The sequence below is a fragment of the Crotalus tigris genome, unplaced genomic scaffold, assembly GCF_016545835.1.
Source record: "Crotalus tigris isolate CLP2741 ecotype Arizona unplaced genomic scaffold, ASM1654583v1 scf7180000019068.10715455, whole genome shotgun sequence".
NCBI classification, from domain to species: domain Eukaryota; kingdom Metazoa; phylum Chordata; class Lepidosauria; order Squamata; family Viperidae; genus Crotalus; species Crotalus tigris.
In genome coordinates this window covers 6,669,361-6,683,699 of record NW_024097358.1, presented here as the reverse complement: position 1 = coordinate 6,683,699, position 14,339 = coordinate 6,669,361, and the positions used below count along the sequence as shown (strand labels likewise).

General features: G+C 45.7%; 1 protein-coding gene across 7 annotated transcripts in view; it reads left to right on the top strand.

The window, feature by feature from the left end:
* The first annotated feature begins 2,093 nt into the window (after positions 1 to 2,093).
* The window catches only part of AP4E1 (adaptor related protein complex 4 subunit epsilon 1), a 36,388-nt gene continuing 24,142 nt past the window's right edge, over positions 2,094 to 14,339 (top strand). For 5 of the 7 annotated variants that reach the window (XM_039358758.1, XM_039358759.1, XM_039358761.1 and 2 more), the window contains exons 1-11: positions 2,094 to 3,731; positions 4,842 to 4,913; positions 5,180 to 5,303; positions 6,112 to 6,185; positions 7,502 to 7,623; positions 8,831 to 8,990; positions 10,976 to 11,142; positions 11,355 to 11,428; positions 12,889 to 13,011; positions 13,467 to 13,576; positions 14,083 to 14,222. In XM_039358758.1, coding sequence (XP_039214692.1) covers positions 3,549 to 3,731; positions 4,842 to 4,913; positions 5,180 to 5,303; positions 6,112 to 6,185; positions 7,502 to 7,623; positions 8,831 to 8,990; positions 10,976 to 11,142; positions 11,355 to 11,428; positions 12,889 to 13,011; positions 13,467 to 13,576; positions 14,083 to 14,222 — 1,349 coding nt within the window. In that variant the 5' untranslated portion in view covers positions 2,094 to 3,548. Of the gene's footprint in view, positions 3,732 to 4,466; positions 4,746 to 4,841; positions 4,914 to 5,179; positions 5,304 to 6,111; positions 6,186 to 7,501; positions 7,624 to 8,830; positions 8,991 to 10,975; positions 11,143 to 11,354; positions 11,429 to 12,888; positions 13,012 to 13,466; positions 13,577 to 14,082; positions 14,223 to 14,339 lie in introns of those variants that run through there. The other 2 variants (XM_039358757.1, XM_039358760.1) reach the window with 2 other exon arrangements.

Here is a 14,339-nt window from a genome sequence, read left to right as displayed (position 1 = left end):
CTAGAAAGACTGTGGCAAAAGCAAGCAAGGGTAGTACCAACAGTAATAGGTGCCTTGGGTGCAATCCCAAAACAACTGGAGCACCACTTGAACATCATTGGCATTGACGAATTCGCCATTAGTCAATTGCAAAAGGCGGCCTTATTAGAAATTGCTTCCATCCTGCGATGATATCTGTAATATACCATCAAACATCCACATCTGCCTATCCCAGGTCCTGGGTAAGGACTCGATAGGTAGACAAAATGCCAAATCCAGTCTGAACATCTGGCTGACTGTGCGATGATCCATAATAAAGTTGGAAGGGACCTTGGAGGTCTTCTAATCCAACCCCCTGCTCAGGCAGGAAACCCTATACCATTTTAGACATAACAGACTGGGCAGCCATTTCTGTAACTTCTGTAACTTCAAACAGTCACTAAATGAATTGTTATAAATCGAGGACTATCTGTATTATCAGTTTCCATGTTTTTCTGACCTTTCACATATGCTGTCAATGCCAAATGTAAGGGATCCCCACTCTAGAGGAGGGGTACCCAACACCCGGTCCATGGACCAGCATCCGGACACAGCATGCCAGCAACCGGGCCACACAAACAAGCAAAGCCCCATCCATGGGATGCATGCAGCACATTAAAACCACACTCTCTCTGGTCCGCGGAAAAATCTTTCTCCACAGAACCAGTCCCTGGTGCCCAAAAGGTTGGGAGTCTCTGCTCCACTGGGCCAACTTCAAGAGAGGCACACAAAATAATTGTAGGCAAAACCCTATTGAGTGGATACCCCAGAAACTACTTTATGGGTAGAAACTTGGTGTTCTTATGGTATCTTGTCAGTGAAACCCTTGATCTATCTGCTCTTTGGCTTTAGTCATTTCTTGAAAAGTACTGAATAATTGGTGTTGGGAAATGTTGTGGAAAATAACACAAAACCAAAACTCTTATTTCAAAGGCGGAGAGAATGGAGGGCCCAGAAAGGTTAGGAGAAAATTAAATCACACACCTACAGATCAAGGATATTCTGGAATACATCAGCTAACGTTTGTTTATTTTAAGGCACTGGAAGGAAAGAATGGCCAGATGGTAGCGGAAAGAGCATCAAACGCACACACCGTAATGCTGAATCACAGTAATGGAAACTTCTGCACTTAAGCTTCTATTACAGTGTTGGGCAAACAGGTTTTTCTGGGCAAAGACAGGCATAATTTAAAGCCAAGAGTAATGTTGACTTGTCCTATGCCTTATGCTCATTACATTATGATCAGAATAGTCCTGCGTGAAAGAGGTAGACGCCTGTGACGTCAGCCCCACTTGGTACGTCAGACTAGGAAATGAGAAAAAGAGCCAGTTTAGTCTAGTGGTTAAGATGCTGGTCTAGAAACGAGGAGATGGTGAGTTCTAGTCCCGCCTTAGGCATGAAAGCCTAGTGGATGTCTTTGAACCAATCATCAGGAGACAGTGAGTTCTAGTTCTGTCTTGGGAGTGAAAGCCAGCTGGGTGACTTTGGGCCAGTCCCTCTCTCTCAATCAAACCCACCTCACAGTAATGTTGTGGTGGGGAAAAGAGAAGGAACCAGTATTAGGTATGTTTGTCACCTTGATTTATAAATGTAATAAATGTGGGATAAAAATGTAATAAATAATACATCCACAGGAAGCCTAAAGCTACTTTCAAAAGTTAAGTGTAGGAACAGGAGAGGATCTATGTGCACAGTTGTGATTTTGCTATGCTTCCTCCCAATAGTTCAGTGACTTAGGAGGTGACAGTAATAGACTTCAACCATGGATAAATTGGTGAAGGAGCTGTGGTTAAAATCCAGCTCAATAAATTTGACCTTCTAGCTCAGTGGTTCTCAACCTGTGGGTCAGGACCCCATTTGGGGTCGAACGACCATTTCACGGGGGTCACAAAACAACGCAGTCTGCCATTTCCCCCCCCCCTTTTCCTTAGTGTGCTACTCCCTTTTATTCTGTTGGCTTTTGAAAGCCAATAGAATAGACTCTCTTGAATAGAGTCTAATTCTATTGGCTTTCAAAAGCCAATAGGAATTGTCTCTGCCCTGCTGAGCCCGCCAAAAGTCCCATTCTGCAAACAGTGCTGCACCAGTTGAGTAGTCCTCGACTTACGACCGGTTGAGTAGTCCTCGACTTACAACCGGTTGGGGGTCGCGGCATTAAAAAGGTTGAGAACCACTGTTCTAGCTAAAGATTAAAGTCCTAAATAAGAGGCTTCTGTAGAAACTTAGAACTCTGTATTTAGATCAAGTCTGTCCAAACTTGGCAACTTTAAGATCTGTGGATTTCAACTCCCAGACTTCCCCAGCCAGCATGAAAAATTCTGGGAGTTGACGTGCACAAGTCTTAAAGTTACCAAAGTCTGGACATCCCTGATTTAGACTATCTTGTAAAAGGAAACAGATTATCTCCCACTTTTATGAAATGAGTATTTTTTTGTGTTTGCATGATTAAGGATGTTCCAAAAGCTTTGAACTCTCCAAAGTTATTTTGGAAAGCTGTCTTTTGGTGCCATCTTCAGGCTTCTTTTTTATCGTATATTTTTATTAAAAGTTTTTTTTTCTTAATATGAAATACAAAAAAGACAATGGAAAAAAGGGAAAGCAGATAGAGGGGAATAAAAAAGAAACAGAAAACAGTGACTTGCAACCTTTTAAAGTGAAGTAAGATACATAATGATGTTACAGTATCAACTTTTTAGTTATACCAAATAGTAAACTACTAACCATTTCTATAACAATAACTATCATCAGGCTTCTCAGCGTTTCTTGACCAGAAAATCTAATAAAGTGTCTCTACTTCACACCACCTTCCAATTGTCAAATACTTACTACGGTAGTCGTGTACAAGACGATGCTTTAAATAAATGAATAAAGATGGATTGTAACTGAGGCCCTGGGCCTGAAGAGTGCCCTTCCCCTGGCTGGGGATGATTGTTTGGGTAGTGGCATGTATTTGATTTTTTGATAAGAGTATATCTTCTGCACTTTTATTGTAAGGTGCCTAGAATCAAGTAAAACTGAGACAGGCACCTATGGATGGATAGATAGATGGAAGGAAGGAAGGAGAAAGAAAGAGTGAGAGGAAGGAAGGAGGGAGGGAGGAAAGAAAGACAGTGGGAGGGAGAAGAAAGAAAGAAAGAAAGAAAGAAAGAAAGAAAAGAAAAAGAGAGTGGTAAGGAAGGAAGGAAGGATGCTAGGGAGGGGAGGGGAGGAAGGAAGAGGCTCTTAGCGGGCAACTGGAGAAGGACGATGGGACTTGTAGTTCCCTAGACCCCTGCCCCTCTCCTCCCTTCCGGGCTTCAGAGGCCCCCGGCGGGCCGCGTCTCCTAAGGCGCTTCCCCCGGGGACGGCCGAACGCCGCGGGACTACCCGTCCCATGCGCCTCGGCGGGAGAGAGCGATGGGAGGCGGGACGCGCCGGGCCAGGCCTCGCCCGCCCGGAAATGAGCGCTGAGGCGGCGGCCGGGGGACGAGGCCGGCGTCGGGCCTGCTCTTCCGGGATGCGGCGGAGGCGGCCGAGGCGGCGGTCCGGGCATGAGCGACGTGGTGGAGCGGACGCTGAGCGCCTTGCCCGGCTGGCTGGGGCAGCAGCGCGAACCCGCGGCGGCGCTGGGCGGCGGCGGCGGCGGAGGAGGCCCGGCGCGGCCCGGCCGGAGCGCCGCCACCTCGCGCCTGGGCGGCCTAATCCGCAGCATCACCGCGCTCGCCTCCAAGCATGTAAGGCCGCGCGCGGGGCGGGCAGGCAGGCAGGCTTCGGGGCGCCCGGGAGCGCCCGGTAGGGGAAGGAGGGGGGGGCACGTGCGCGCGCTCGCACTCCATCAGGAAGCCCGGGAGGGAGCGGTGCGCGTGCTCGTGCGCGCTCGCCCGTGGTGGTGGGGGGGCAGAAGTGTCCGCGCGCACAGGCTGCTTCTCCCTCCCTCCCCTTTCTTTCTTTCTCTCTCTCCCTCTTTTCTTTCCCTCCCTCTTTCTTTCTCTCCCCCTCTCCCTCCCTCCCTCCCTCTTTTCTTTCCCTCCCTCCCTCCCTTTCTTTCTCTCTCTCCCCCTCTCCCTCCCTCCCTCTTTCTTTCTCTCCCCCTCTCCCTCCCTCCCTCCCTCTTTTCTTTCCCTCCCTCCCTCCCTTTCTTTCTCTCTCTCCCCCTCTCCCTCCCTCCCTCTTTCTTTCTCTCCCCCTCTCCCTCCCTCCCTCTTTTCTTTCCCTCCCCTCTTTTCTTTCTCTCCCTCCCTCTTTTCTTTCTCTCTCTCCCTCCCCTTCTCTCTCTCTCTCTCTCTCTCCCTCTTCCTCCCTCCCTCCCTTCCTTTTCTTTCTTTCTCTCCTTCCCTCCCTCTTTTCTTTCTCTCTCTCTCCCTCCCTCTTTTATTTCCCTCCATCTTTTATTTCTCTCTCTATCCCTCCCTCCCTATTTTTTCTCTCTCTTCCTCCCTCCCTCTTTTCTTTCTCTCTCTCTCTCTCTCTCTCTCTCTCCCTCCCTCTCTGCCCCCCTCCTCTCCTTTTGCAAGGCGTTCCCCAGGCTCAGTGGCGTGCCCAAGAGTTACCTGGGCGTGTGCAGAGTTCCTCTTTCTGCTTCCTCTATAGCCAGGGGAGCCATGCCTTACTGTGTGGAGTACTTGTATCTGCTCCCCCTCCCCTTGTTTTCCCCGTTTTCCCTTCCCCGCCCTGAGTGAAAGAAGGAGGTTATTGTCTTCTTTTCTAACTGCTTTTTAAGACCTCAGAATGTGCAAAGTGAAAATAAGGTAAGAATCGCGAAATGCAAAGTGCTGTTACAGTCTTTAGCTCACTTTCAGGGGTTCTTTTTTTTAAGCAATGTTTTCAATTTTATACACTGCTAGGAAGAAGAAAAACTTATCCACCAGGAATTAAATAATTTAAAAGCCACTGTTGCCGCACCAACTACAACTCTGGTAGGTCTTAAAGACAAAATAAAATATAATTGCTATTGTTCTCTCTACACGCCAATGCCGATAGTTGTAAAGCTGCTGTAAGCTTTACAGTTACTCGATCAGATTCCTTATTTTTTTTCCCATTTCATGTGTTTACCCTTTAGATTCTTTTATATCCCCACTCTCCTTAGGCTGGTCTATGACTTGACTGAGGTGAGATATAAATTAACTAATAGAGACAGCAATGCCAGATTGTTTTTAAAGACGTTTTATTTTCTGCTCTTCAGAAATTGATGAAGGAATGTATGGTGAGGATGATCTACTGTGAGATGCTGGGCTATGAAGCCTCTTTTGGATACATCCATGCCATTAAGCTCGCACAGCAAGGCAATCTTTTTGAGAAAAGAGTTGGTAGGTTTTTTCATTAATTATGTGTTTCTTCATCTTCAAGTCCATAAATCATGACGCCTTTGTATTATTTATATGGGTAAAACAGGCTTTTGGCCTGGTATCTCCCAAACCTTTATAGCAGGGGTGTCAAACTCAATTTCATTGAGGGCCGCATCAGTATTGCGGTTGCCCTGGGGGGGGACGGGGGTCTGTGGCCAGGGTGTGTGTGGCCTACTGGGTGTGTGTGGCTGGAGTGGATGTGGCCTACTGGATGGGCATGGCCAGCTCTACATCGTTCACATCAAGGGAGCCTGTGGGGGCCTGGGCAGGAGTGGGACAGATCTGGGGGTCTCTGGCCGAAGGGGGTGGGACCGGGGCAAGCGTCAAGGCACGGTCCATTTCTCATTCCTCACAAAGGGTGACACCTCCCCAGCATGCACCCAGGGGGTGGGGGTGACACAGCAGGGTCTGGTTCCTCGCTGTTTCTAGACGGCCTTGTGGAGCTAAGACTGAATGCGTTTCAGCATAGATGGCCACCACAAAATTGTACATTGGCTCCCGGCCAGCCTGGGCCAGGGCCAAGGCAGTGGAGGCCGTTTCCTCACTGTTTCCAGAATGGCTTCGCGGGCCACATGAAACCACTTCACGGGCTGCATCCGGCCCCCAGGCCTTGTGTTTGACATGTCTGTTTTACAGTATTCAGCCTGTGAGCTTCTTGGAGAGATGTATGTCATTCTTGCTATAAATTGATCTGAACTTGTCGAATATAGAGAGGTGGAAACTATTTGATGCCTTAATGCAGAATATTTCTCCCCCCCCCTTTTTTTAGGTTATTTGGCAATTTCTTTATTTCTGCATGAAAACCATGAGTTGCTGGTTCTGCTGGTGAATACAGTGGTGAAGGTATGGTTTTACAAAGTATGCTTTAAACCGTAATTTCTTGAGCTGACTTGATCAACCAGGCTTAAGGGAAAGCAGAATGCTTGCTAAATGTTTTCCTGTGGAGGAGAAAGAAGGAATATTGTAAGATCTGCTGGAGTTCCTTTCTGCCTAACTACAAGTTAATGATTTGTGTGGATCATAGCAACAAGAGCTTGTCAACAGACACGTATGCACTCACAAATTGTGCTCAATACCTTTAAAGTCTGCCCTTTCATTGGTAGTGGGATCTACTGAAGGCCAATCTTTTTTTTTTTTTTACTTACAAGAAAGCAACAGCGGTTATGGTTTGAATGTAAACTTTCTTTGATCACTGCACTGTTTTCTTGCAAACATTGCAAGTTAATTTAGATTGTTTCTCAAGTTTCATCCTTCCAAGTCAGTAACCCATATAAACTGGCTGCACAGTTATCATAACAAGATAATGTCTGTTTATCTGCCTGCTTAATGTCTGGTGATTGACATTTATCCAGCCAGTGAAAGTGTGGAGGGGTTTAATGCAGGGGTCTTCGAACTTGGCCCTTTTATGACTTGTGGACTTCAACTCCCAGAATACGTGCCTGGCTGAGGAACTTTGGGAGTTGAAGTCCGCAAGTCATAAAAGAGCCAAGTTTGAAGACCCCTAGTTTAGTGGATGAGTGAGTGTTGCGCAATGTTATTAATGTTGGGAGATATGAAAATGGAGGACATGAGATGGGGTGGTGGGTTGGTCAGCAAGTCACCTGGAGGAGAGAAGTGAAAAGATGTAGAGGTGGGGGCCAGGCAGAGATCGTGTGCAGAAAACTGCCCTTCCAATGCCTGGGTGTCTCTTCTCTACATTTATCTCATTCTTTCACATCACCATGGCGATGTGAAACTGCAGGCTTGTGCAATGACCTTGCCTGCCTGATATCAGCTAGCTCACACCAACAAGATGTTATTGCCAAACTGCTCCCTGTTTTTGGCTTCTATATTCTTAAGGATTGGTAAGGACTTTAACCAATGAAATGCTATTGCCATGTAAAACTTTTGCTGTTTGTACTACTGTATATAAAGAATAGAATGCTGCGTACGAGCAGCCATATTTGCACCCTGCAATGACTGAGCACTGATTACTACAAAAAGAAGATTTCCCCCAAATACTGGTGGCTCCCAGATAGCAAGAAAGTCCTCAAATGGGGCAAAACTCACTTAACTCCTCTCTCACCTAGGTACAGAAATGTTGGGCTCGGTGGTGACTGTAAGTTGAGGACTGTCTGTAGTCAACCCATTTAACAAAATCCTTCTCTTCTTCATGGCAGGATTTGCAGAGCACGAATCTCATGGAGGTGTGCATGGCCCTCACAGCGGCCAGCCAGCTTTTCCCGCAAGAAATGATTCCCGCTGTCCTTCCGCTCGTAGAAGACAAACTCCAGCATTCTAAGTACGTGCTAGGCCAGTGGTGGTGAAACCTATGGCACGGGTGCCAGAGGCGGCACTCAGAGCCCTCTCTGTGGGCACGCACGCTGTCGCCCCAGTCCTAGGCCTTCAGCTGGGTTTTATAAAACCTTTTCGCTTTAGGCCTCCGCCGCCGTGTACACACACACAAAAAGGTTCAGTTAATCAATTTCAACTTCTCACAGGAAAAAAAGATCTTGCGAAGTTGGAATTGATTGGTTGAACTTTTTAGTAACTTTTAATTACCACCACAGCCATGCCCACCCAATGGGCCACGCCCACCCAATGGGCCACACCCACCTGGCACCCGACGATGTATAAGTGGGTTTTGGGTTGCAGTTTGGGCACTCAGTCTCTAAAAGGTTCACCATCACTGTGCTAGGCCTTGGCTCCATTTGTTGAGAAAGATCTAGTTGATAAGAGATCAAGTGTATTGCGATAGTGCAAAGCCAGAACTGAAAATTGTATGCCCAAATCCCTAAGTTCTACTCTTCCCTTCCATAACTATTTTTCATTGCTCCCCCCCCCCAGTGTAACAAATCCAGTTCCAGTAATATGTTTGTTGTGGTTCCGGCTAATGAAACATTCCAAAGAACTTCCAGGCATTTATTTTCCTAAACGTCTTTTATTGTTACAAAATGTCGGCACAGGCACAATGGAGGGATGCTAGGATCTAAGTTCTCTTCCTCTGAGCAGTTAAATTATCAGCATGTTCCCTCCCTAAATTAGCATCATATCTCACATTATCCAATTAGTGTGAAGGTCAAATGTTTTCTTCCTCTTTCTTTCCCAGGCTTTACCACCAACCCCCCTTCTGCTCTGTATTAACCCCATAATTACCAGACAATTCTACATATTGTCAAAAGCAAGAATATACAATATTTGCAGTGTTGACAATGTTTTCCTAACGGTCAGTTCAAGCGCAATTTAGCCCCCTTCTTCTTCCAGCTGGGTGACCTTGAGGCAGTGTCTTGAGGAGATGCAGCATTTACTTCCGTTTCCCAACCTTCCTCCTTTCATTCCCCCTCCCCCCCAGTTCATGACAGTCTGTTACCGCAGCGAAGCACAAGCAAGCATAGAATGGTAGCTAACTGTATGGATGCAGCTTGTGAGATCAGGCTTCTGTAAACACAGAGATCAGGGTCAAGCTGGAGGTAAGAGCTGAGCTCAACTCGATCTGATTTCTTTTTTAGGGAAATTATTCGGAGAAAAGCCGTCCAGGCCCTGTACAAGTTCTACTTAATTGCACCCAATCAAGTCCAGCACATTCACGACAAATTCCGGAGGGCGCTTTGTGATAGAGATGTGGGTGTCATGGCCGCATCTTTGCACATCTACCTGCAGATGATGAAGGTGGGATCCTTAAGCTTCCTTAGGCTGTTAATTTTGACAGCACATATTCCACGACAGAAGTTTAGCCGAATGTAAACAAGGATGGCTTTTATCCGTACTATAAGTGACTCAGCCTGTCAACTATAAATATTTAGAGTGTGGTTTTTAAGAGGAAAGGGAACTGATTGAAGATTGAAATCAAAACACATTTCACATGCCTATAAATATTGTACGTGAGTCAGAGTAGAACAAAGGGAGGGTTGGAAAATAGTATTTGTCTGTAATGCTTTTAGTACCTTTTTTTTCTTTCATTATTTTTAATAACAGATTGTGGGGATTTGGGCATTTAGCTTGGAGATTCCAGTCCTTTTTCACACTGCTAATTCAATATTTTATATGGTTTCTTCTCATAACTGTACAGTTCAGTAATTGTTTTGGGCACTTACTATATTTCAGTGTCAAATAATATGACAAAGTCCAATATTCTCTTTAATGACAAAGAAGCTTGCTGTAACAGAACATGTGCCCCCAAATAAAATTGTGATGTAGGCAAGAGAGAAACAATTGGAGTCTTAAAATATTCTCGCAATCTTATCCTTAAAATCTGATTAATTCTCATGTAATAATACTGAATTTTTGTCAGGTTCGACAGCTCTGTGAAATTTCAATCCTTTTTAAAAGTGACATTTGTTTCTTTTAAAGAGTGGATTCTCTAGATCAGTGGTTCTTAACCTTTTTGAAAGAATCGCCCCCTTGAGCCAATGAGGAAGTTGTCATCGCCCCCCTCCCCCAACATAACCTCTCAATCACAACATAGGAAATAATTCTTCAATTTATGCAAACACTTGTTTTGTTTTCTTTAAAATTGTCATCAGGACATATCGATGCAAATAATTTATTTCCAGTCTTTTCCCCATATCTCCCATATTCTGCCAATGCCGTGCCACTGTATGGATAGAGGTGCTGTGCAACACGCATGAAGATAAGCGATGCGTCTTCACATATGTACGGCGTTGTGTACTGAAGCTAGCTGGAGGAACATTTGAAAACACAATTCAATCCACTAATAGTGAGCGCGATCTGATGTTTTTGTACAACAGATATACAGCGATTCACTGTACGAAAAGGTCTCAAAAGTGTCCCCAAAACTTCTCGCTCCATCACCCCCATATCGCCCCTTTTTCGTTCCTTCACCCCCGTGTCGCCCCTTTTCATTCCATCGCCCCCCTGAAAAATGAAATCGCCCCCTGGGGGGCAATATCGCCCAGGTTAAGAACCACTGCTCTAGATGACGCTTAAGGGCAGTATAGAATTCACACCACTGATTTAGACAGTGCTTCTAAAAAGACCCCCTTAGAGATATGCATCATTTTTTTTAATATAGAGTTTTATTGAGTTTTATAGGGTTAGGGAGGGGGTGGGGTCAATATGGGAATTAGGGTTCGGGGTAGAGGACAGGGTTGGGGTTAGGTTTGGAACAAGGATAGGAACAATGGGGTTACTCCCCATTAGCATTTTCAAACTTTAGCAAACAGACTATTGTCCGGGTACATATGTTCGATAACAGTAATTAATATAGTAGTGAGTAGCTAGAGTAAAAATAGAAAACAATAGTCATGAACAATATAAATTAATCAATACATATCCTTCATTTTAATAAAATATATTTGCCATTAAATATCACAATCCTTTCTCACTATTTCGTTTTACTAACCATTGGTAAAAATTATCCCATATTTTAAAATAAACCGAGTCTTCTTTCTCTTTAATCTCTAAAGTTAATCTGTCCATTTCTGCACATAAGAGACATGCATCGTTTTAAGCAGATTTTGTACTTGCTGTTTGTTTGTTTGTTCTGTGTTTTGTGTTTAACTGTCAGTTGCCTTCCGGGGTGAGAAATTGTTAAAACGTTAGCTTTCACATGAGAAGAACAAGGAAAATGGCGATGAAATGCCACGAATTCTTGACCGTCAATTTTTCATTGTGCGTGTTATATTTTTGTCTAGGAAGATCCCTCGGAATGTAAGGATTTAACAAGCAGCTTTGTAACCATTCTGAAGCAGGTGGTTGGAGGAAAGCTCCTTGCGGATTACAACTATCACAACACTCCAGCCCCTTGGTTGCAAATCCAGCTTTTAAGAATACTGGGGCTACTTGGAAAAGATGATCCGAGGTAAATTCTCACAATTTTGATAACGAAAAGTGAGGGGGAAAAGTATTATTTGCAATACCAGCTATTTGCAGGTATGAACCATTTGCATGCTAAATAATTGTTCAGAGTTATTGAACGGTTTAAGTCCGATAAAGGGTTAGGGAACGACCTAAAGTCTCCCTTTTTTTAACAAAAAAAAAGTAATATTTTTTTTCTCCCTCTTTCTGTATCAGGACCAGTGAATTAATGTATGAAGTTTTGGATGAATCTTTAAGGAGAGCAGAAATCAATCACAACATTACCTATGGTAGGTGAAGTAAGATTGTCTAACATAAGAAGAACAAAATGTGTACTATAGGTCAGTGATGGCGAACCTTTTAGTGACCAGTGCCCCAAAACCTCCCCGCCCCCACTCTGCCCCGCCCGCTCCGCCCCCCGCCCCACCTGACCCTACTCCACCCCTGCTCTGCCCCACCCCACCCGCCCGCAGGGCCACCCATTGCCTCCACGACCTGCCGCAGATCGCCCAGGCAGCTCTGCAGCGCCATGGTGGCCATGCCCTCCACCCACGCCCCATAGCATCATCTGGGTCATGAGGGTGGCGTCTTGTCCCTGCTGCCCAGCTACTATGGCTTGGCTGCGCTGCTCCGTGTGGGCCATGCCCGGGGGCGATTCTCCAGGGGGGCTGCTGGTGAGGGGGCCACGTGGGGAGGCGGGGCTGGGGTGATGGCGCACGTGCCCACAGAGAGGGTTCTGAGTGCCGCCTCTGGCACGCGTGCCATAGGTTCGCCACCACTGCTATAGGTAGTGCTTGGCTTACAACAATTCGTTTAGTGACCATTCAAAGTTACAACGGCACTGAAAAAAGTGACTTACAGCATGACCGGTTTTCACACTTAACAACCGTTGCAGCCTTCCCCGTGGTCACGTGATCAAAATTCAGAGGCTCGGCAACTGACTCATATTTATGACGGTTGCAGTGTCCTGAGGTCTTAGGATCCCCTTTGGCGACCTTGTGACAAGCCGAATCAAGGGGGGAAGCCAGAGCCACTTAACAACCGTGTGACCTGCTTAACGACTGCAGGGATTCACTTAACAGCCGTGGCAAGAAAGGTCGTAAAATGAGGCAAAACTCACTTAACAAATGTCTCGCTTAGCAACCGATATTTTGGGCGCAATTGTGGTTGTAAGCTGAGGACGACCTGTACTAGACATTCCTGCTGGTGGCAGAACCGTTCTTGATAGAATAGTGACAGGTGTGCTCTAATGCAGCGTTCCCCAACCTTTCTGTCAATGTTGGGGGGAGAGGGGGGAAAGAGGGGATGGTCTTGTGGGAGGGCAGGAGCGTGCGTGTGCGCACAAGCATCCATTATTCACTTCCGTGGGGCTGTGAGTACCTGCGACATTCACACCAAATGGGGCTGCGAGTGCCCATGACACTCGCTCAAGTGGGGCCTTGAACCTTGCCACGCTTGCTAAGTGGGGTCGCGACCCCCCCGCAAGTGGGGCTCCAAGCGCCCATGACACTTGCGTGAGTGGGGCTGTACGCACACATGTGGACCAACCATCTACTCCCACGGCCTGGTTGCAAATAGGCCACGGACCGGTAATGGGCTGCAACCCACAGGTTGGGGACTCCTGCTGTAATGCGCTACAAATGCTTTCCTGCCTCTTGTCAGCTGCTTGGATTTGTTTTTAATATTCCCGCATCATCATTTTTTTTTTTAATGCATCGGATCTCACATGTGCTCTTTGTCTTTCCTGCAGCGATCCTGTTTGAATGTGTCCACACCATTTATACAATTCACTCCAGATCTGATCTGCTCGAGAAGGCCGCCAAATGCATTGGGAAATTTGTCTTGTCTCCTAAAATTAATTTGAAATATTTGGGTGAGTTCTCTCATTTCCCCCCCCCCCCACACACACACCTCAAACGGAATAAATGCTGAATGCCTACAGTTTCATTTTTCCAACTTTCTAGTTCAGTGGTTCTCAACCTGTGGGTCGGGACCCCATTTGGGGTCGAACGACCATTTCACGGGGGTCACCAAACAACGCAGTCCGCCATTTTTTCCCCTTTTCCTTAGCTGTGCTACTCCCTTTTATTCTATTGGCTTTGGAAAGCCAATAGAATAGACTCTCTTGAATAGAGTCTAATTCTATTGGCTTTCAAAAGCCAATAGGAATTGTCCAGGCTGCCTCTGCCCTGCTGAGCCTGCCAAAAGTCCCATTCTGCAAACGGTGCTGCACCAGTTGAGTAGTCCTTGACATACGACCGGTTGGGGGTCGCGGCATTAAAAAGGTTGAGAACCACTGTTCTAGTTTCTTTTTTCTCCCCTCCCTAGGATTAAAGGCTTTAACGTATGTCGTCCAGCAGGACCCCAACCTTGCACTGCAACACCAAATCACAATAATTGAGTGTCTGGAACATCCTGATCCCATCATTAAAAGAGAGGTAATAAAAACCAAGTTATCATTTTATGTTAATGGAGTTAGGCCCTCTTAGCAAAGTAATAAATAAATGCAGGCAGTCCTCAATTAACGACCACCATCAAGCCCAAAACGTCTCTTGCTAGAGTGAGACATTTGTTAAGAGAGTTTTGTCTCATTTTATTGTCATGGTTGCTGATCCGAAGGTTGCACAAGCTAATCACATGACCCAGCAACCCTCATAAATATGAATCCGTTGCCAGGTGTCCAAATTTTGATCACGTGTCCACTGGGTTGCTGTAATGGTCATAAGTGTGAAAAAATGGTCATAAGTCATTTTTTTCCAGTGCCGTTGTAACTTAAAACGGTCACTAAATGAACTGTTGTAAGATATGGCCTATCTGTAATTGCATTTCTTTGATTATTGCACTAATTGGTCCCTAAACCGAACATAGCATTATGTTTTATCTTCCTTCTGTTTCACTCGAGTGAAATGTATTAAACCTTTATCCATTCTGCCGTCTCCTTTAGACCTTGGAACTTCTGTACCGAATAACCAATGAACAAAACGTCACTGTCATTGTACAGAAGATGCTTGACTACATAAATCAAAGCAAAGAGGAATATACCATCATCAACATTGCTGGAAAAATAGCAGAGTTAGCTGAAAAATATCCTTTTTTTTTTTTTTGCTGCGTGTGCGTGCACCTATTAGGTGAACTTCTATATCTCTCCACGTGCTTTAATTGTCGGTGTGGATATAATCATTTTGAGGGTTGTTCCATTTT